The sequence below is a fragment of the Saccostrea cucullata genome, unplaced genomic scaffold (assembly GCF_032062105.1).
Source record: "Saccostrea cucullata isolate Sc308-1 unplaced genomic scaffold, CSIRO_AGI_Scuc_v1 ctg2596, whole genome shotgun sequence".
In the NCBI taxonomy this organism is placed as follows: domain Eukaryota; kingdom Metazoa; phylum Mollusca; class Bivalvia; order Ostreida; family Ostreidae; genus Saccostrea; species Saccostrea cuccullata.
In genome coordinates, this window is record NW_026919385.1 from 129,673 (window position 1) to 151,805 (window position 22,133).

At 39.0% G+C, this 22,133-nt stretch overlaps 2 protein-coding genes across 7 annotated transcripts in view; both read left to right on the forward strand.

Annotated features, from left to right (window-relative positions):
• Positions 1-22,133, forward strand: part of LOC134230422 (putative cytochrome P450 120) — an 86,458-nt gene that overhangs the window by 62,512 nt on the left and 1,813 nt on the right. The window lies entirely within an intron of this gene.
• Positions 1-22,133, forward strand: part of LOC134230387 (lysine-specific demethylase 3B-like) — a 59,282-nt gene that overhangs the window by 31,562 nt on the left and 5,587 nt on the right. For 4 of the 6 annotated variants that reach the window (XM_062712194.1, XM_062712188.1, XM_062712201.1 and 1 more), the window contains 9 exons: positions 5,441-5,526; positions 8,754-8,868; positions 10,743-12,321; positions 14,934-15,177; positions 16,079-17,944; positions 18,471-18,629; positions 19,682-19,781; positions 19,818-20,024; positions 20,193-20,376. In XM_062712194.1, the coding sequence (XP_062568178.1) occupies positions 5,441-5,526; positions 8,754-8,868; positions 10,743-12,321; positions 14,934-15,177; positions 16,079-17,944; positions 18,471-18,629; positions 19,682-19,781; positions 19,818-20,024; positions 20,193-20,376 (4,540 nt within the window). Of the gene's footprint in view, positions 1-4,914; positions 4,923-5,440; positions 5,527-8,456; positions 8,480-8,753; positions 8,869-10,742; positions 12,322-14,933; positions 15,178-16,078; positions 17,945-18,470; positions 18,630-19,681; positions 19,782-19,817; positions 20,025-20,192; positions 20,377-22,133 lie in introns of those variants that run through there. The other 2 variants (XM_062712219.1, XM_062712230.1) reach the window with 2 other exon arrangements.

Consider the following 22,133-nt stretch of genomic DNA (forward strand, 5'->3'; position numbering starts at 1 on the left):
TGCAAAAATATGGCTAGACAAACAAGCTTCAGTAGACTATCTCTACACAAACAAGCTTTATTTGACTATAAACGTGAACAGGTTTTAATAGAGTGTCTAAGCAAACAATCTTTAATTGACTCAGAACAAACAAGCTGTACTGGAGTGTCTAGACAAACAAGCTACAAAAGTCTGGCTAGACAAACAAGTTTCAGTAGAGTGTGTAGACAATCTTAAGTTGACTATAAACAAACAAGCTTCAATAGTCTGTCCATACAAACAAAATGCATTTCCATGAAAAAAGCTTGAAAATTTGGTAACATACAACTTTCTGCCAAGTTAATTAACAAGAGCTACAAAGTCTGCCCAGACAAACGAGAATCAGAAGTATGTTCAGACAAAAAACTTGAAAAAGTCCTCTCTTACAGAAATGCTCAGCTTTTACGTACAAGATTAGAAATTTGGACATATAAACTTTTCTCCAAAAATGTTCCATCAAAGAACTTTAGAGCTTTGTCAACATCAACAAGCTTCAAACTCCAGACAATGGGGGATATGCTTCTCAATTTCAAAATATGCTAAGAATGGTATGTAAAGTAAATCATTTATTCTTTGGCAAAAGAACAGGAATGCTGAAGAAATAATGCTTGTATCTAAATTTACAGTTTTGTTATAGCACACTTTCTATCGTTACAAGCCTGTAAACAACTTGTGCTGACTGCTCAGCAATATTAGAATGTGAGGTGATCCTAGCTGTCCCTTCAGGGGAAAAGGTCACTGTAAGATAATAATGATACACTGCAGCAGAAGATGAAAACCACAGCAAGGCATTGTATGACCTGTTCCATGTATTGATGCTGACTAGGGATTGATTTTTGGTTCTCTGAAATGAATCATGTCATTAATTCAGAGAGAGGTATTGATTGGGGGTTGCCATAGGCTTGAGATAATTTACTCCAATGTCAAAGGATTCAATAGAGCTTCCTGTTTCCTGACCTGAATAGTTATTGACAAGAGAAAATCCTGGCATTACATAATCAGCATTGTTCAACTGTCACTATCTGTGTGTGGGTGTTATTAAAGTTTACAGAAAACTTGGGGTACTGGATATAGAAGATGGATTTGGATAGAAACTGATAAGATGATACTAAGATTGTGTCTGCATTTGACTGCCAGGGATTAGCATGCACATTCTCACTTGTAAGAGAGAAAGCATAACAACATTCCTGGCTGTTTGCAGTGGCATCTTTCCAGAATCTGCCAGTGAGAGTGATTTGCACTAACAGTACTCAGACAGCTTGCCAGAGCTCAGGAGAACAAAGAAACATGTACCAGCCAAACATAGATTATTTTCTGAACACCTGTCTGTTTTTATTGGGGATCTATGTTTTTGTGTCCAGCAGGATCAGAGTTTTTCTGTATTGGGGTAGATTTAGAAGGGCATATATTCCTTGTCAGACAAGTCCTGCAAGATCAGTTTTTTTTCTGTATTGGGATAGATTCAGAAGGGCAGAAAAGTCTTTGTATGTCAATAATGTAAAGAAATTCACGTTTTATCTCTTAACAGTATCCTCTTAAATACATTCTCTCTATTTGTTCAATTAAGCACACAAAATCAAAATTGTAAAATTAAGAAACCAGAGACCCAAGAAACAATGTTGTACTGAAACCCAAAGGACCAAAGACCGGAGAAACAGTAATTTGTTTGAACTAGGAAACCAAGGCCTCCAAAAAATGCTCTACTGAAAACCGGAGGAGCAAAGACCTCAGGAATAAAAACACTGCAGAAAACTGAAGTACCAAAGACTACAGAAAAAACACTCAGGTGAAAACCAGAGGATCGAAGACCACAGAAAAAAACACTCTGCAGAAAACTAGAGGGCCAATGTCCCAAGATAAAAACACTGTCTGGCCGGAGAACCAAAGCCAACAGGAAAAAAAAACACTGCTGAACACCAGAGGACCAAAGACTACAGAAAAACACTCTTCTGAAAACCAGAGGGTCAAAGTCCCAGGATAAAAACACTCTGCAGAAAACCAGAGAACCAAAGACCACAGAAAAACACTCTGCTGAAAACCAGGGGGCAAAAGATCACTGAAAAACACTCTGCTGAAAAACCAGAGGACCAAAGACCACAGAAAAAAACTGTGCAGAAAACCGGAGAAAGAAAGACCACAGAAAAAAGCTGCAGAAAACCAGAGGACCAAAAGACCACAGAAAAACACTCCTCTGAAAACCATATATACAGGACCAACCAGGAAAAAACACTGCTGAAAACCAGAGGACCAACAACTTCCTCCCCAACAATATTTTACAGAATAACAGGGGACCAAGGCCACATGAAGAATAATCTGCTAAAACCCAAAAAGTACAAAAGACCCAAGGACCAATACTGTGGTGGTCTGTCACAGGTACAGATGACAACAGCGGGAGATATATGATACCTAGCTTCTGTTGTTATATTTTGTCTGCTCATTGTTATCACATTCCCTGTCTTATTTTCCTTTAATCTCTCCTTCATGTATTGTTTGCATTGTGAAACATTTTAGATTACTTCCAGAGATCAGGTGAGTACAGAGTTAATACCTGTGACAAGTAAATCTAGGATAGGTGTTAAACAAACAAGAGGACGTTAACAAGTTTTCTATTGCATAAGAACAAGAATAAACACTGACAAATTGCTTCCAGTGTTGAAAGTTCTTAGTACAGATAAGGATTTTATCTTTCTCTGTTCAAGATCTTAACTTGTTTAGTGGATAAAATATACATTTTATCCCTTTTATTTAGATTTTTGATTTGTTGTCTTCCAGATTCTATCATTCTGAGGACTAGTTCTACATCACCCCCACCCCCTCCCCCTTCCACACCTTTGTTTTTCTCCTCAGATGTAGAATATTCATATTATTTGTAAAGTTCTTCATGTCATCAAGTGATAGTCATCAGGTTCACAATTGGATCAGTTCATTTTTATAACTGGCATTTTCAATTCTGATGATTGCCATAGAAATTATAAAGTACATTAGATTGTTAGTTTTTTAGATTGTGTTCAAAAATGTTTTACACCTGATAGAATTTTTTTTTAGTTATAATGAGCCAGATGATAATGAGATGTTTAGCAGCTCTCAAGTGTTTACAATGAATACTTCATCAAAAAAAGTAAAAATAACCTCTTGATGGGGCCGAGTTGGTCATGCATTGAAATACATTACTGAATCTTTATTCATGAGCCTAGAGTAATTAGACATACTGATTTATTATTTTCCCCTTGCTACTGGCTGACCATTAAGACCCATAGGTCTTTGGTTATTGTATCTGTGACCTATTTAATAACGTGATTAAAAATAAATGCTAGGATCTTTCTTTTCTCTGGTTATTGTATCTGACCTATTTTAATAAACTGTGATTAAAACTTAATGCTAGGATCTGTCTTAAATGTGTGCACCATGATCTGTAGGCTTGGTGGCCACTTTGTAATGTCCACATTGACCTGTGGTCAGAATCTCCACTCTGGCCACTCCGAGTCAGTGTTAACAGTGTTGAGAGGATTGCCAGTGATGTTATCTCCTGATTGTTTGTGTATTTGACCTTTAATCTCTTCCCTGATCTCCCTAGCCATTTACATCCTCAAATACTTGTCTGAAGTCTCATTCTGTATTTTTATGGGCCCCCAAATTTATTCTGAGAATGAGAAATATAATGGAGACCTCCTCTATCAGGGCCATGAACACTGCTGTGCTTATTGCTTTACATTTCTTAAAGAAATGTGATGCATTGTATAGCTATCTATCTCAGTGGAGGCTGTACAAACTCAATAACATTGTTCTGTTAGATGGGGCCTTTGTACCCTGTCAGTCAGTCTGTTGTTCTGCCACATTAATACCCTGCCTTTGGTAGACAAAACATCTCTATACACTTTGTTCAAGTTCAACAAAGGACACCATTTCTTTTATTTGCTGTGGAATATAACCCAATTTAATTACATTGCCTATGATCTCAAGTGACTGCTATATCGAAAAACGATCTTGTCTCAAAGCCTTGGAGAAATCCAGCGGACGAAAATTCATCAGGCACAGTGTGCGATATTGATTCCATTTAACAAAGCCATATTGGATCATGATCAGTGGCCAAATGTCTGTGTATCTACACTACAAGTTTCACAGAACTTGAAAAGCAGGTTTATAATGGAGCCAAGAATGACACCAAGAAAAAATCAATAAGAATCGGGACATTTAATAAAAGATAAACAAACAAGGGGAACCCTTAATCCCTGTGGAGTAGAAAGCCACAAGATTAGACAAGACTGTACACTCTAGTGTATACTCAGGTTAGGTTCTCATTCCTAGCATTTTGTGGGTCTTCCATGTTGCTTTGATTTGTCCTAATATCAACAGTTTCTATCATTCATTTCTCATCAATCACTACACATCTAGACTAAATCAATAAATCTCTCTTGCATGAATTACGACTTGGTGTTTCTAAATAGCTTTTAAGAAAATGGGATTTTGACAGCACAATTTATTGCAGAAAAATTGTGTTGAATTGTGTCAGGACCACACCTTCAACTGAAATGTTTTTGTTCATCAGCCTTTCTTTTTAATGAAGATTCTTTGAAAAAGAAATAAGTAATTGGTATAAAGTCACTTCTCCTGCAGAGGTCATTAGTTTAAATCCAGGCACTGTTCTGGAAAATAAGGCCTGAGGTAGCCATCTTGTTTTTCTTTGTGTGGTGGAGTGACCTTCACCTTTTGTTGAGCCTCCAGGCAGCCATCAAATTATCATCTGTCCATAGCAAACAGCCATAGCTGTACTGAGGGGCGGGATATACTGAGCATGTGCAATCACAGTTAGCAGCAGATAACAACGTGTGAAGCAGACTATCATTTCACTGATTATTCTCTGGTGTTTTCTGCTATTGATTCAACAGGTCTATAGATTTTACAGTGTACGTATTTATATGTTGGCATATTCCTTTTTGAGGTTTTATTTTCCTGTGTTGGCCTCCTGTTACAGTGAGAGCAGTGTGAGTGGTGACCCGGTTTAGTGTTTGTCTGATTTTGTACAATTGTGGAAGAATTTAAAAATCCTGAACTCAGACAATTATACACAGTGACCGTTGTAGCGAGACTTTTAAGCAGGGACAAAAGAGAGAGAGATCAATGTGAATTGTCGCACACTCCCCCTGACAGCTCTAAAGTCCTGTTAAATGGAATCTACGGCTCTGATAATCAAATCGCATTGTTTAATGAATGGGGTTACCGCACACCACTCAGCTATTTTCATCCGGTTTTGAAAGCTTGTTTGTATGAGTCATATTGATTACAGCCAGAGCTAGTTCTCTAGTGCGCCTTTGATAGCATACTTCCCTTGTCAGTGCAGGTCGAGACCGTTTTCTCTGTCTGCCAGCATTCACTAAGCTGTTTTTATGACTTTGATTCTAACATTGGATTCTGTTTATTTCAGTGGTAGATTCAATTTTGCGAGGCGTAGAAGTTGGAATTGGTCCTAGAAGGACCAGACAAACAAACAAGGAACAGCAAAGCAATACAGTAAGTTATTTTTATTTTTTGTTAGAATGTAAGGCACGGCAAGTTATTTATCTCTCCTGTATAGAATATGGCCGTCCTCTTAGTTTATAAGGAACAATGAAAGAACTGGTAAAACTAGCGGTGTCAAAGGATGAATACCAACATGTGCCCTGGCTGATGGAAGAGATAGAATAATAACAGCTGCAGTGGGATTCCCTTAATTAGATGTTTGGAAATTAGATAATTAACTGCATCCTTTATCACCCCACACTTGTGTACAATCCCAACAAATCCATCTGTGTTATAAGCACTGAGGCTCCCAAGGGGAAGTTTGTTAACATGTTGAAAGAGGTCAATCATCATCAAAGGATTTATGTCTGTCCCAGGAAGTGATTAATGATGTAATCTCAAGTTGTTTTTGATGATTTTTTGTTACACTTTAACACAGGTCATTGAATAAATCTTAAAAAATTGACCCCCCCTCTATTTCTAAAGAGAAATATAAATATTTATAAACATATAAATAGATCAATTTATGAGGGTGTGTTGATTTACAGTAAGTTAGCTTTCCATCTGACAGATTTTTTGAGGAATTTCCTGGGGTTACCCCCTGGGGGCCCCCTCCAAGGTCAGGCTGTGTAAACCATTAACCTACTTAGAGGACTTCTACAGGGATGGTTTCACAAAAGCTGGCCAGATTTGAATGTGTGGCTGATTTGTCATGCTGACTTATAGTGAGGTCCCCAGAGGCATGTAAAAATAATTAATCATCTCCCAAAGCTTGTAATAAAAAATAACAAACACACCAGTGGAGGAAACGGCCATGTCACAGTCTGTATTTTAAAAATTTTAAATCCTCACAAAAAAGATTTAGTGTACTAGAAATGCATGATAAAGTTGTGAAATGATACATCTGCCCTCATCTATATTTAGACACTCCACCAAGAGGTCATAAATAGAACGGTATTGTAAAGATGTTTTAAAAATTTTAAACCTCTCTCTAACTGTTACAATGCGACAAGGTAAAAAAAAAATTCTGATGTGCTCCCTCGGTGCATATAAAAAGGAGATGAGTCATACTGTGGTGTGTGCCCTCATAGTTAATATGCGGAAAATTTGTTCATCTGATACCACAAACTCAGTGATTAAAATTTAACCATATTTTTGTTTACATTTAGGTAAATGGTTTAGAATTGAACAGTAGCTGTATTTTAAATAATAGGAGAGTGAAATATACAAAGAGAATAAAATACAGACAGACACAGACTATCAATTATGCCTGGGTCATATACAGAATGTTAAATTAAGAATTCTAATGCGACGGATTTAAATGCTGCATGTAATATTCATTTAGCGCTGGCTGTTTTTTGTGTGTGAATGACAACAAAAGACTCGCAGTGACACATTGATTTAATGGGAACCGTGGACCGGTTTCTAGCCGTGTAATAATACAGCATGGCTTTTATTTGTGGTATTAAGAGCGTTAAAGTTTTGCTCTGTTGAAAATTAAATCCTTGGACCTGTTTTTTTATCATGAAAATTTTGAGTTCTTATGTCGGTATTTGACTTCATGAGGTAAGTGAATTATAATAAAGTGTAATTAATGTCTAACTCTAGGCAATAGTCAGCACAAATAATGTACAACTGTTACTTGCTAGAGGGTCTTTTGTTCCCAAGAGTCATTTATGCTCCTAAATCATTCTTGTTTACCATAGCCTGGAAATATTTTGAAACAAAATTTCTCCCTTTAAATTCCCAATTGATCAATATGTTTTTATAATGCAAGAGTTTTCTGTGTTCTTGTAAGTGTAAATAATCTCCCCTTGTCTTTCTATCTTTGTTTATTTCCTCTCTGCTCTTTCGGTAGATTAGAGTCCTGTATTTGTTTGTGGAAGCCAGGCAGGTATTCCAGTGACATGTCACGGGGTTATCGCTGGCCGTGTAACCAGATTTAACACGCAGGGCTGGCCCGGTATTTTGTGACAGCGATAGCCGTGTTATTAGGGTCACGCTTCATTGTCCCATGTCTTCTGCCTGTAGGGAATTTTTTGTATAACATGACCAAATGGCCAATTATGACAAGTATTGTCGCTGATATAAAACTTGTAGTATGTAATTTGTGTGTTGTTAGGGGGGTTGTGTTAATGTGTTTTTTATTTGGTTTGGATCGACACTACCTTTTAACATGACTGTAGTTTTACATGGCTGATGTCAAGCATGAATTTATTAAAACAGTCTGCTCTGTTGACAGCTACAAGGAAATGTTTGTTTTTTTTTTAAAATACGGAAAAAAATAATGTCTATTACATAATGATTTATTTATTCTCTTTAATTGTTATTTTGTCTTCTTTCATTGGTGTATTGATTTTTTATTTTTATCAATAACTATCTTTATTAGTCTCCTAAATTCCTATGCTGTGAGAGTCCCTTAAGTCTGTAATCTGTGTTTTGAGAAGGTCCCTTATCTGTCTTATCAAACATTGGGTTTGCAGAATTGCTCCAGGCCGTTTACATTTGCATGATAAAGAGTCTTTATAGGGGCGATGAATACAGCAGATTAAATTTCAAACTGTTAGAATTCAAAAGTTGTTTGAGCTTATCTCATTGTTTGAGCAGTCAACCATTAAAAATAGGCCAGCCTTTGCTTGTTACCTGGGCAGAGAGAGAGGAATGCCTGCCTTTGTCTGACAGTGTGACTATTGATCTGGAGTGGAATAATTGACTTGTTGAACAGTGCTGTGTTAGATAGCTGTAGTCAGAAGCTGTAATTGGTGGAAGTTCTGATTCTGATTGTGTAACACTGCTGTGTACAGCTCATTATCACTATAGCCCCATTCCTTCAGCAGCAGATGTTGTGTGTACATCATCAGGCCTATGTTGTGTACTGGATACATATTATAAAATATAGCCGCTTGTTTTCTGGAGGGATTATACCCAGAACACAGGACTACTTAGCGAGAATGTCCAGTTAAAGGTTTGACATTTGTATGACCTTGTGCTCTCAATGATACACACTTCTGTGACTGGAGGTGTGTAATGCCGTGTTTGTTCACTCTTGGCTGTACACAGTAATTGATCTCTTGCCAGCTGAGATTAATCTTTATACAGTGTGGTTTTACCGGATGATAGATTATGCCTGGCCTTGTTCTTTTGTCTATTTCTGTCCTGTGGACTGTGTATGACTGGTGCGTCGTTCACGTCAGTGTTTTACTTCTCGTATGATCAGGAACGTTTCTTTTCTATTGTAGACCAGAAATCCGACATCAAAACAACCTCCATCCAACTCTGAAAAAACTTCAGCTGTACGGAATAATAAAGTGAAACAGAAAGAGACGAAATCCGCGGATCACGATTCCGACAAAGGTGAGCTCTTTATTGATTTTATTCAATGTGTTAATTTAATTAGGAGAACATTTGTTTTCATTCATGTATTTTATTCTGTTGTTGCTTTTTTTATCCTCTTTAATTTGTGGGGGTTTTTACGGAGGAGGTGGGGGGGTTATTAAATCTGACCTCTGAATATCCCTCCTGTACATTCTTGATAACTGAACAGGCAGGTGTGTTTATACATCTCCACATACAAGCCTACATGTCTGATTCATATCAGTGTCTATGGTGACAAGTTGATGGTAGATTTGCTCGGTGAAGAGGGTTGTAGTGAGACAAGATGGCTGATCAGAGGACAACACAACCAGACCGCATACAGTAGTTATCACTCACAGATTCTGAACACTTCCTCCCTGGGAGAAGTTATTAATTAACAACTGGGGGGGGGGCATTTATATTACAAAAGAATGTCACAAATTGTTTTAAAAAAAATCGGATCCTTGTTTTGGTTTAAATATTAATTTATCTTATGATGAATCAGTCGGCATGCAGTGTACATGTAGTTACAGAGAGGTTCAGAACCATGATTTTAAAATTTAACCAAAACTGAGTGAGCTAGGTAGTTAGTTCGATAATAAAAGTTAAAAGATTAATTAGTGATTTTAAGTATAAACAGAGAAATACAGACTCTCTCCCTCTATAATCCACATTGTGTATAGCAAATACCAGAAATTGTATTTCACTGAAAATAATGACTCCTTTGAGGATCATATGTTCTATTTTGGGATATTACTCCCTCGGGATTAAAGTGTGATGGGAGTTTTATGTTCAGGCATTGATGGTTTAGTAGATAATCACTCAGTATATCAGGTGCTCAGTTGGATTGGAAATTCTGAAGAAAAAAAGTGAAAATCGAGCTTGCTTAAAATCTATAGTGGAACACTAGACTTGGATTGTGAGTTGTAGATTTACCCAAGGAAGCTCGTGATTTGGGCCTGGAATAACAAAACAAGTACCTGCAAGCTTGGATCTGATAGAGTCGATAAAGAGACAATATTGACCTGTGTGTGTATTATGTAAAGCTGCCTGATCACATGATCTGTTGGTATTGTCAGGATATCAATGATTAACCAGTCTCCATTAATAACTTGTTTGTACTTACTCAGGGTTAAAGTCCGGGGTCAGAGTAATATTGGACGGAGTTTTATTGAGTGTGCCGTTTCAATTTAATAAGCTGAAGAGCTCACATTGTGTGAATTGTTAATCCGATATAAATATTCATTTCTGCCAAGGCAGAAATGAAAAACCAATTTTTTTTCTCTCTCTAGAATTAAGTATGGTAGACAAACAGTGAGTATGTGTAAGATTTGGAAAAGTCCATTGTGATATTTGTATGTTTGTAGGGATCAACAGATATAATGTTTGTGATCAGTGAATGAGTCTTTTCAAAATGACAGAAATTAAAGGCCAGTCACTTTGTTAGCAGTGAGGCGAACTCAAGGACTTATAACGCACAGGATGTCTACCATTTAATATTGACATTTTTTTTCTAAAAAAAAAAAAAAAAACCATTTAAATAGCTTGGCATGAATCCCGGGTGGGATTTAAATAACTAAATGCTATTGATTAAGATTCTCCCAATGGGTCTACAAAGACCTAGCACTGAATACAAATAAGGAGCTGGTTTTAATTTAAATGACAAGTCCATCATACTAATGTCTGGGCCGTTATTATTTATGAGGATTGACTTTCTAGCTATTGTGTGATAAGATATGTAAAAGAAGTATGCCTGCAAGGATTTCCCAGGTAAATTAATGCATGGCTGTTCTGTACTGGCAGGATCTCGACAATATAATCTTGTTCCTAGTAACTTGTCATATTCATTTAATTAGTTAATTTTGTTGTTTCAGAAAAACCAAAAACTGGAAAGCCAGTACCAGCAAAAGACCGAAAAAGAAAACCTGTGGATTTCTCTGAGAATTCTAGTGATTCTGCAGACGGTACTTTGGAGAGGAGATCTCGTTCTGTCGAGAAGCGAGTGAAACCTGAGGATAATAAGGAGGAGCAACCAAAGGCAGCAACCGAGTCATCCAAATCAAAATCCGAACAGAAGACAGTGAAAAAGGACACTGAGAGTAAGATCTCAAAAGACAAGGCTCATCCAAAACGATCGCGAAAATCTTCAACGTCAGACAGTCCTACAAAACAATGTTCCAAACCTCGGCCAAGTCGACATAAGAAGGACTTGTCTGTGTGTGATTCGCCGCGACATGAGGGGTCCCAGAGCTCTCCAGACTCTGGGGACAGTGTAGGGAGCTCTATCTGTGGTAATCAGTCCGCGGGGGAATGCCCCCCCACTCAGTCTGACCAACCCCAGTCTGACCAACCCAATACAGAAGATAATATGCACTTTATGAAACAGAGGTTGTTAGCAAGCAACACCTCTTCTGAAAAATCTCCGGCCTCAATTAACGCCAATATCGATGTCAACCGCTCGGTGACGGATCAAATCGCAAAACTCTCCCGTGCTGAAAGTGCCGGATCTCACTTGGAAGAGGAGAAATTCATTTCATCCAATAAATCTGTCTCGCCAAAATCCTGCGGAAGTTTTCTGTCATCTGTGTCCACTGCTGATGTGTATACTCAGGAGAAGGAGCTGAGGAACAACAATATCAGTGATCATGTGTCTGGATGTAATTCTCTATCAAACAGTTTAAATAACGATGAACTCCGATCTAGTGTCCGATCAAGCTCGCGAGCAAGTGAACATTCTAACTCAGGATTAAATGACGACAGGAGACCAGCATCTCGACTTGATGATCTCAAAACATCTCAGAAAAACAGTCCATCTTCTAGTCCATTAATCATTGACAAAACAGAACCTGTACATCCCTATAGGGACCCTGAACTAATGAGAAAAAATCCAGTTCACAGTAACATTCACGGCATGCTCGGGAGCCACAAGAAGCCACCTTACTCAAGTGTTCACACCCCCATCCCCTCAGCGGCCACCCCCACCCAGTCTATCCCCTCAACCACCTCCTACCCCTCTCACCCCATCCCCCCTAACCATGTGATCCCCTCCCTCCAGTACCCTCCCCATCACCTGACCGCTGCTCTGGGGGCAGCCGCCACTCTGGGCATCCATCCTTCTCTGGCTCAGATGGACCCATCACAGTTAGCAGCGCTCCAGCACCAACAGCTAGCCTCCATGCAGTACCAGCTGCTGCTCTCCCGTGGGGGCTACCCCTCTAATCTCACCATGCCCCAGCTGGAGCACCTGTGGCAGAAGACCTACCCCTCCATTCCCATCCCCCCTCAGTACTTACTGCCCAAGAACCGCGAGGATCTACTGGGGCACCTGTTCTCCAAGGAGAGGGAGTTAATAGAGAGGGAGAGGCTGGAGAGAGAAAGAATGGATCGGATAGAGAAGGAAAGGTTGGAACGGGACAGGCAGCTGGAGAGAGAGAGGCAGGAGAGAATAGAGAGGTAAGTTAAATACAATATAGGATTGGTATGTTTGTCACAAAACTGGTTAATATACGATAAATTAAAAACATTGTAAAATATTTAAAGGATAGGTGGGAGGGAAACTAGAGACTTGATTAAATTGTATTGAATTTTTGTATTGTTTTAACTCTGTAAAAAACCGTAAAATTCAGCCAAAATGTAAAATGTTTTTGGCCTTGGAATTTTTCTGTAAGATACAAACAAGAAAAAAAGAACCAATTACCTTTTCTTTGATTTCATCTGTGTTGGAATAAAGACCCTTTGGGAAGAAAAACAATGCATAAAGAGGTTAATTATTGAAGATATTTACATTGCAGTAGATTTTTTTATTAAGATTTTCTTGTTTTTGTAGTTGAAAAAAAGCTTCTGTTCTTTAAGTCACAGTGCACTGGCATATATATGAACAGAAATACATGTAGCCTTGATATAAATCTGAATAAGAAAGCAATAGCATACTTAGTTGTTAGAGGGCAAATTCTTCATTGTCATGTTCACAGGCAAAAATCTGATAGTGGATAGATCAAGTAATCAATGATTTTTAAGTTGACAAGTATTTCCTATTTGGATTTTGTTCTGGGTTTGGAAGAAGAACTTCATTTGTCAGTATCTCAGCATACATTCCTTCTAGAAGGGCACCTTTAACACAAGCATGTGATGTAGGTGGTTTATGAATTTTACATGTGTTCAGGAAATATAATTTAGGGCTACTTGAGATTCAAAGCAGATAGGAGAATAAAACCCCCAGAATGACATTTATGGTGTATTGCGCTTAAATAGTCAGGCATAGGGCACCTAAAGGTTGACTATGTATACAGCGCTGGCAACTGAAGCGTGACTGTCCATTGTAATGTTTAAGCCCTAGGCTTCCACACAACACTACACACCAATTTGACATCTCCTTATTTGGCAAAAGGTAAAAAAAAAATGTGTGCCTTACAGCGAAGACTTTTAAATTAAGGTCTTTCGAAATCGCTTATTGACTAAGCAGATTGGGTTTGGAACAAACTATTGATATTTTTGTATAATGGCTTTGTACTTGTGTTTGATCAGAGCTGTTGAACTTTGATAGCCTACCTATCTATTAATCATGTGTTAACGGGGGCTGTCTCAAAAGCCGATAGCTTAGACTCCTAACCACAAGTAGGGATTATCTCAAAACTTTATTCTAAGAGATATTTTAACAATTTACTCTAAGAACATAAATCTTTACCAAAAAAAAAAAAATTTTAAATGGTTAACCATATTCTTAAATAGGAAGGTGATTATCTGGGCATACATCAGTAAGAAATCTAGTTTTATTGAGTGACCTTTGTAATACAATATTGTAATGTAGCTTAAATATAAGAATACAATTACATGATACACCCATTCCAATGCATAAGTCACTTGAATTTATAGTATTAAATGATGGTCTTGTACATGGAGTGTGTTTGTCATAGTATAATTATCTCACTCAACTCTAGCAGTGCATTGCTCTGTAATTAGTTGTGGACAGCAGACATAATTGTGTTGTCATGCTGTAATTAATTTTTTTTTGTTTCCTTGTCTAATGCATGCCTTTTACACTTATATACACAACACGATAAGCTCTCAGATGACTTGTTTACCACAATTTATGGGTGTTTTATAAGACATGTACCAGCCCCACTTTATTAGTGTCTCTTGAAGGACCAGGCACTACAATGTCTGACTTGAAGTGGAGGGTTTTTTTATCCTTCAGTAAAAAGTCCCCTCTAGTAATTTTCAATTGCTTAGTTTACCACTGAACACTAATAAGAAATACTTGCTAAACTCATTGATGTCTAGAATAATTCTGTGTCATTCAGTATAAATTATTTAGGTTTATTATGAAGACACAATTAATACTTAAAGTAGTACAATTATTTATGAAAGAAATGTGAACAGAACTGCAGATTTTACGCTGTAAAAATGTTAAGGCATTTTAAAGAACTATATGCGGTATATTGCATATATTTGCCCCCACAAAAGTCAAATTTTGAAAACTTCCTGAAATGTGCTGAATTCAATAAATTGTATTAAATATAAATTAACAGAAAATATTATAGTGTTAAAGCAGTGTATTCACAATTTTTGTTTTTATGACGTCACAAACTAGTCCTATTTTATATCCTTTTTCAGAAAGAGGACAAAATGGACAAAATTTCAACAATTTTAGCTTTAAAATTTATAGAGCGCAAGTTTGTTCAGGAACAATATTGACATATTTCATTGATGTTATCATTCTACACTTTATATCAAAATATTGATCCTGAACACACATGCGCTCGGTGACTTTTACTCAAAATATCGTCGAAATATGTACATTTTTTTGTAAAATTCATAAAAAACTGAAATTTACGTCATGTTTGTGACGTCATTACGTACATATGGCGTCATTACTTATGAAAATATTCAGTGCTTTGAAGACAGCATATACTCCTCTGTTTAAGAACTTAATTAAATATATCTCCATCAAAGTTTGATTTGGGGGGCAAATATTGGTTATTACCGAATAAAGTTCTTTCAGAACTTTTTCCTTTGTTTCTTTCATGAGTGGAGAGTTAAAGTACATTCCTACAATTATTTTCCAGGGAACGAGTGGAAAGAGAGAGAGACAAATTGGAGCGAGAACGAGAGCAGGCCATGAGGGAACGGGCTGAGAAAGAGAGATTGGAGAAGGAGCGTCTAGATCGGGAACGAAAAGAACGGGAGGAATGGAAGAGAATGGAGCACGAACGGGAGCAGAAGAAGGAACGTGAAAGGATCCTAAAGGAGTCAGCTGACACCCTGGCCGCTGTCGACGATCACTTCGCGAGATCTCTACGGAACAAAGAGGTACGTCTCTGTTGTGAACAATTTCCTAGTGGGCAGGACCTCAATTCTCTTGTGTTTTATCTCCCAAAATTGCTGAAATTCCTAGAGTTTTAACTTGCAAACAGATGTAAATTGTTAGAAGATGGATAAATAAATTGGTCTGGTATATGTTGTTTAGTATGTGAATAGAAGGCAGGGGTTCATGTTTGGAGCCTTATCAATATTAGAGTGGGGATAAATGTACACAGAACTGGGATGACATTGGTCACTTCATTAAATAGGGCGGAGCATGGTCGGTCCCTTCTATAACATTAGGGACCGGTAAATCGGGACCACTGACCAAATGTGAGGACAGTAATAAAGACGACAAACAGGTTAGTTCTATTGCTCTAATACAGCACTGCTTCCTAGAGATGGATGATGCACATAGTAACAGAGGGAAGGAGAAATCGGGGGATAGAGGAGTGAAGGAGAAATCAGGGGATAGGGTAAAGCGAGGGTGTTAGATGATTGCTGGGAGGGACTGGTTGGGAGGGACTGGTTGGATGGGAAGAAATGTGCACTGAGCAGTTGATGTGAAGGGAGATGTGCAGGGTGAGGGCTTTTGTGTGCTTACTGTGCGTGCTGTGCAGGGTTGGTTTGGTTTGATGGTGTGATATAGCCTCTAACGATTTCACAAGACAATGCCTCAGCTTGCTTATCATTTTGTTCTTAGGGAGAAGCATTCATTAACTAGATATTGATTCTTATGTCAGATTCAGAGGAACAGGGCCATTATGTATTGATTGTGTAATAAATGTGCTTTCAGATTTCTCAGTTTCCAATATTCTCTGTAATGGCCCTTAGTTATATGAATTTAGATCTTTGACCCAGATATGCTTCCAGCAGAAAATAATGAAATTGAACTCTTTTCCCTTTGTAGGAGAGAGAGCAGATGCTGAAGATGATGAGACAGCAGGAAATGGAGAAATTCTACAAGCAGAACTATGAACACCAGAAAGCTTACGAACAGCTTCAGAAGTCTGAAATCAAGTCAGAGAAGCTCCCCAAAAGTGAGGCCTATAAAGGCTACCCTCAGAGCAGTAGTTCCTCTAACCCCGTAAAACAGGAGAAACCAAACTTCAGTCTGTACGGTTATCAACCTTTCCAGCTTTCCTACATCTCTCCAGATCAGCTCCATCTTCACGGTCTGGACAAAAAAGAGGAGAAACTAAACATGGACTCTTCTAAACAAAGTCTAGCCCACGCAGCAAACATGGCTAGTCAGATGTCGTCTGCCCCACCACCTCTCATTAAGGACGGGCACAGTTCAGTGATATATGATAACCGTTATAAGGAGGGTTCTAATTCCACTAGTCCGAGACCGGCCCACTCACATCACAGTCACCACATCTCCTCCCAGTCACCCCGGCAACCAAAGCCTGCTCACACCCCTAATCGTCATCACGGGAGTCCACACCAGGACCAGTCCATCGATCTCTCGTCATCCTCCATGTCATCTTCAGGGCTCCAGGTCTCTGCTTTATCAGCATTCAGATCTACAGAATCAAAACATATCGGACCAAGAACTCAGAGTCCACTCCGTGTGGCCAGCCCCCATCAGTTAAACGCAGCAGTGATGCAGCAGCCAGTCAATTATCATAGGAATGAGGGTAAACCAAGGACGAGCCCCTCCTCAAAATCCCCTGTCTCCTCCAATAACAGTAATGTTCCTTACATGTCTGCAGCAATAGCCCAGCCCCCAGTGTCCTTACCCCCAGGCTCTGTGGATTATAGCTGTAGTCTCATTCAACAGGGCCTCGTTCCAAATCCCATCTACTCTCAGAACAGTGTGAACCCGGCCGCAGAGCATCATGGGAATAGTCACGGTATGTTGACCACCACCCAGAGTATGGCCCCTACCTCCTCCCACAACACACACTCCACTACAGGCCAGCAGGGGGTGAAGCGCCGACCAAACAAGGAAAGCAGCAATCGTAAACGACAGAAAGCTGACAACGGGGGCAATAATCCTGGAGTTGGGGGTGGTGGTGTGCCGGTCACTACCCCCCAGATATTGACTAACCCCTCCCCATATACCACTACAAACAGTCAGTCGTCTGTCACCTCAACATCAGCTACCACCTCCTCTGCCATGTCCATGCTTCTCTCCTCAGCATCATCCAATCCACCACAGGGCACCTCAGGGTTCATGGACAGCTTCAAGTCGTTTGTAGAGAATGCAGTTCAGAATGCATTTTATCAGGACTCGGACTTGGCTGACGGCAAAAAGGTTTCTGTTCCTCCCCCTCCCCCCACACAAAAGAAGGCAGACCCTACCCCTAGTCTGCCAGCAGAAGAGTCCAGTCTGGCAAGCTCCAATAGTCATTCTACTCTGATGGATACAATAAGTCGAGTAGCCAACGGTCAGATAAATGATACGGACAGTGACACACTCAGTGCTCCCAGCCCCCCACCACATATCACTAACCCCTCCTCTCAAGGTAAAGCAGCCAACCACCCCAAACTCAAAAAAGCCTGGCTTCAGAGACACTCCGATGAAGATAAGTTGGAGACAAAGGTAGAGCCAGGATCACCCTCAACAGAAAACGACACGGATGTTTCACCAAAGGCAGAGGACAAGCTCAAGAACTGTTACGTTAATCTGACAAACATTTCTCCCAAGAAAGAGCCAGGAACCAAATCTCCAGTGTCCAGTAGTGCTTATAAGCTTCCGAATGGGAATATCATCGGGAAAGATAAAGACGACGAGTCCACAACGTCGGCCTCCGAGACAGAGTCACAACAGGTAAATATAATATCTCAACAGGTCAATATAATGTCACAACAGGTCAATATAATGTCACAACAGGTCAATATAATTTCACAATAGGTCAATATAATGTCACTAGTATTTCTTGGATATTCAACGAAGCTCAGGAATAATCTGTAAATGAAGCTAAAATATGCCAATTTCAATTTTTTTCCCACAGTATTAAATTTCTGTTTATTGGCAGTGATTAGAATATAAATATTATACACATTCATTTGGATTGAACTTTATGCTTGAGGAAATAGCAAAGCATACATTTGTTGATATTATCATACATGCGTGGAAAAGTAGAACAGCTGGAATATATGTATAAATTTGAAGGTCTATTAAACACATAAACTTGTGAAAACTTGCAATTATTGAATGTTTGACAAAAGCATTGTGAGGGAGCCACAAGGATAGCTAAATTTGTATTAGATTGCTCTCAATAAATAATTTAAACAGAATGTTAAGCTATAAGAATTCTGCTGCCTGTTGCTTAAACTGTTTTGTCTATTTATAGGTTAGTGATTCCTCACAGAAGAGAAAAATAACCACAAAGAAGCAGTCCAGTAACAAGAAATCCAAGGCAGACAGTGACGATAACAGTCCTCCACCTAACCCCGCCATCAAAAAGAAAGCAGTCAAGAAAAAGGAACCAAAGGAAACCAAAAATGTCAAGGTACGCTGTCAGTCTGATAACAGAGGCAGAAAATAATTCTGTTGTTTCAAGTTTTTTTTTCATGTGTGGTTTGTATGAGTTTAACAGTGATTCTCTACGTTGCCATTTATTTGATTTGTTTGTTTGTGTGGGGGGGGGGGGGTTGGGGGGGGGGGGTGGGGGTGGGGGTTATTTTTATTCTTAACCTATTTAACGTTGACAGAGAACAAAACAGATTCAGTACCTACAGTGACTCCTAGCTGGTATATATGTGTGGTGTTTGTGTATGTGAGAGAGAGAGATAATACTTTGTCAATAAATACTAGTACTTTGACCCCTGATTAATTGTGTGTAGTTTTGTGTATGTGAGAAGATATAAGATTTTGTGTCAGTACCTACAGTTAACCTTGGTATATGTTTATGTGCAGTGTTTGAGTAAGGGTGTGTGTGTGAGAGAGAGAGATAATATTGTGTCAGTACAAACTCTGACCCCTAACATATGTGTGAATAGTTTTGTGTGAGAGGATATAGAATATTGTGTCATACTGTGACCTCTATAGGGACTTAATCCCTTGAGCTCTGTGGATAAGATCTCCTACTGTTTCTTTGGGAATTAATCTCCTTTATCAGCCCCTGTTCTCTGCTGACAAACTCTCAATACACACCTGTATTACAGCCAAGTCTAATCTACATAAATATGCTGCAGTCAGGTTAATACATATAATCCCCTACAAGTCATGGTTATCTGAATTCATGACATTTTTGTTGGGCTGGCAGTGTGTATCAGCAGGGATTATTTACTGCTGCGGAATAATACAAACACAGAGAAACTAGCTTATGAGTAATTCTGATGTTAGAACTGACACATAACTTGGGGTCATTGTATCCAAACACACACACACTCACAAACATATAACTAACCCAGGGTATAAGGAGAGTAAATAACGAGCCAAAGGTCTTGAAAGTCATATCACTAACTCATGATCATCAGTTCCCTTGCCAAAAACAAACAAAAAACCTTGTCAGATTCCAAGAAAAAATTACAGTGAGTTACATTTATTTTCTATTAATAGGTTAAAGATCACTCAGAGGATGATAAAATGGTCAACAAAGACAACGCGAGTAACACATCAGTGAAGAAGGAAAAAGTCAGAGAGGCTGAAGAAGGAAAAAGTCAGAGAGGCGATCAGATTGCAGCACAGGTGCGAGCTACCAGTCCCGAACCAATGGAGGTAGAGCAGGACATCAAGAAAGAGAAGGCAGAAAAACCATCGGACAACTCCGCATCGTCCAAGATAAAGAAACCTAAAAAACAGAAGGAGCACCTGCCAAAGACAGAGTCTTCCTCACCCCCGGGGCCGAGTCCCACCCCGGTCCACCCCCCAGTGGTACCCACCAGTCATTCACAACCCTCAGGTTAGCTTCTCAACCCTGATGTCATGTGTGTTTTATGACAGCCTCTGTTTACTGTTTATATTGGCCCAATCATGTATTTATATAGGCTGAAAATATAGAAAAATAGTGACATATTACTCATATATAAAGACCGGAATTCTTGACATTTGACCTTGTATGTTTGTACAGGTGGGGCCTCTTACAACAAGCCTCCTGTCTCCCTGTTGAAGAAGACGTGTGAGCCATTCTTACAGGACGATTCTTGTAGCGAGGTCACCCCTAAACTGATGAAATGTCGGGAATGTAAGATGACGCCTACCCAGCGCAGCAAGAAACTCCCCAACATCTTCTGTAGATTTTATGCCTTCAGAAGGTAGGTCTTGCCAAACTTTTAGATTTTCTGAGTCCCTAACTAGCGGGACAGGGTCACAGTATCAAATTTATATTCATTCTGAGTATAGTCCTACAATATCCAGAGCGATCTAGATAATCTGTAGAGTACATTAGAGTACAGTCTTAATATCAGCAATGTCATGTATCAAATGTCCAGCCCTTGTGAGTATAGTCTCACAGTAGCAAAATAGAACAGTATCTGTACTCTGCAGTATCACCTTTTAAAATGTGTAATCTGAAGCTCTTAATGCAAGGTGGCAACAAAGGAGATGTATCCAGGTTCTGTCTTATGATTTAGTATTTGTATATATATCCTTTGTGTTGTGGGTTAGATTTGTCCTTGAACTGTATTATGGAAAAGATCCTACTTAGAGTGTTCATGTAAGGTGATCCCAATGTTGCCGCTATGGAGGGCATGTTTACCAGATAACTTCCCTGTGCTGTAGGAACATTACAAAGGGGCTTTTGACAATCTGGAGTAAATACTTAATGCTGGCAGATAACTTCTTCTTAGAGAAAGCCAGGACATGACTCCAGAATTCCCCCACATCACCTGTCTAAAGGGAATGCATTTGCTTTACACATTAGATACAGGCAGAAAGCAGCATACACAGGCTCTTATAGGCTTCTCTTTGTTTCTCTTTGTTTTCTGAACTCGATTAGCTGTTTAAAATCCCAAACATCTGCCTCTCATTGAGAGTCAAACCACTGCCAGAATACTTGTAAAAATAGCTGCTGTTGAGGCGGCTATAGTATCCTGCCAGAACTCCAGAGAGGGGAGCCTGATAAGACTTGTTTATTGTAGGCAAAGTTTGGGAGAAATTCTACTCCACCAAAAACTGTTATAAAGTTTGTAGAGTATGATTAGGGAGTCATGCTTGGTGAAGGTTAGCATATGAACAGAAGGGGGTGATTGATAGACAATTCAGGGATATAAAATCATCTTATACAGAAAAAATTTCCTTGTACGATAGCATTTTGTTTGACAAAAAAGAATGACAGGCTCATAAACCAAAACAGCAGTGTGAGGCAGCGGTTAACAAGGTCAGATCTGTAGATAAACAAAATGGCAGAGGTCACTGTGTAGAACAGAGGCTGCCTTTGTTGTCAGTGGGGATAAAGAGGGAGTGTGTTTATAGAGTCTAGTGCATACAGAATCCAATCCCACTGATCTTGCTGGAAATTGATGTAATAGATTCTCCCGGTGGCAATGCACTTAATTAATAGGCACCATGTAAAGGCCCACCACTACATGATCATTAGAGCATTTAAAAAAAGCACTAGCAATTTGTTACAGCGGGGAATGAAAGTTTTGAACAGAAAGAAGGGGTTTCCTGTTACCAGACATAAAGTATGCCCTGACTACTTTCCTTTCATTGGTTTGTAAATCAAGTGATCTATTATTAATCTTCAATCAGAAGAAAGTCGTGAGGGTTGTGCACTTTATACTGCTGTTCTCCTAGCGTGGCAAACAGCGGGCATCCATCAGGGTCTGTTTACATGGCTTATTCTGGGAAACCAGTTACCCACAGAGAATTGAGATTCTCCAGATGTTGTGGGGCTTAAAGTACTCAATCAAGAACCGTATCACTCAAAAAGAATTCTGTTAAACCCATTAGAAAAGAAAATCATATGTAGTCTTTTTAACATATTTGCTAGACAGAAAATAAATAAGTTTTGAATATAACCCTCATGCACACCTCTGTTCGATTGTGTACATATATGTTATTGTTGATA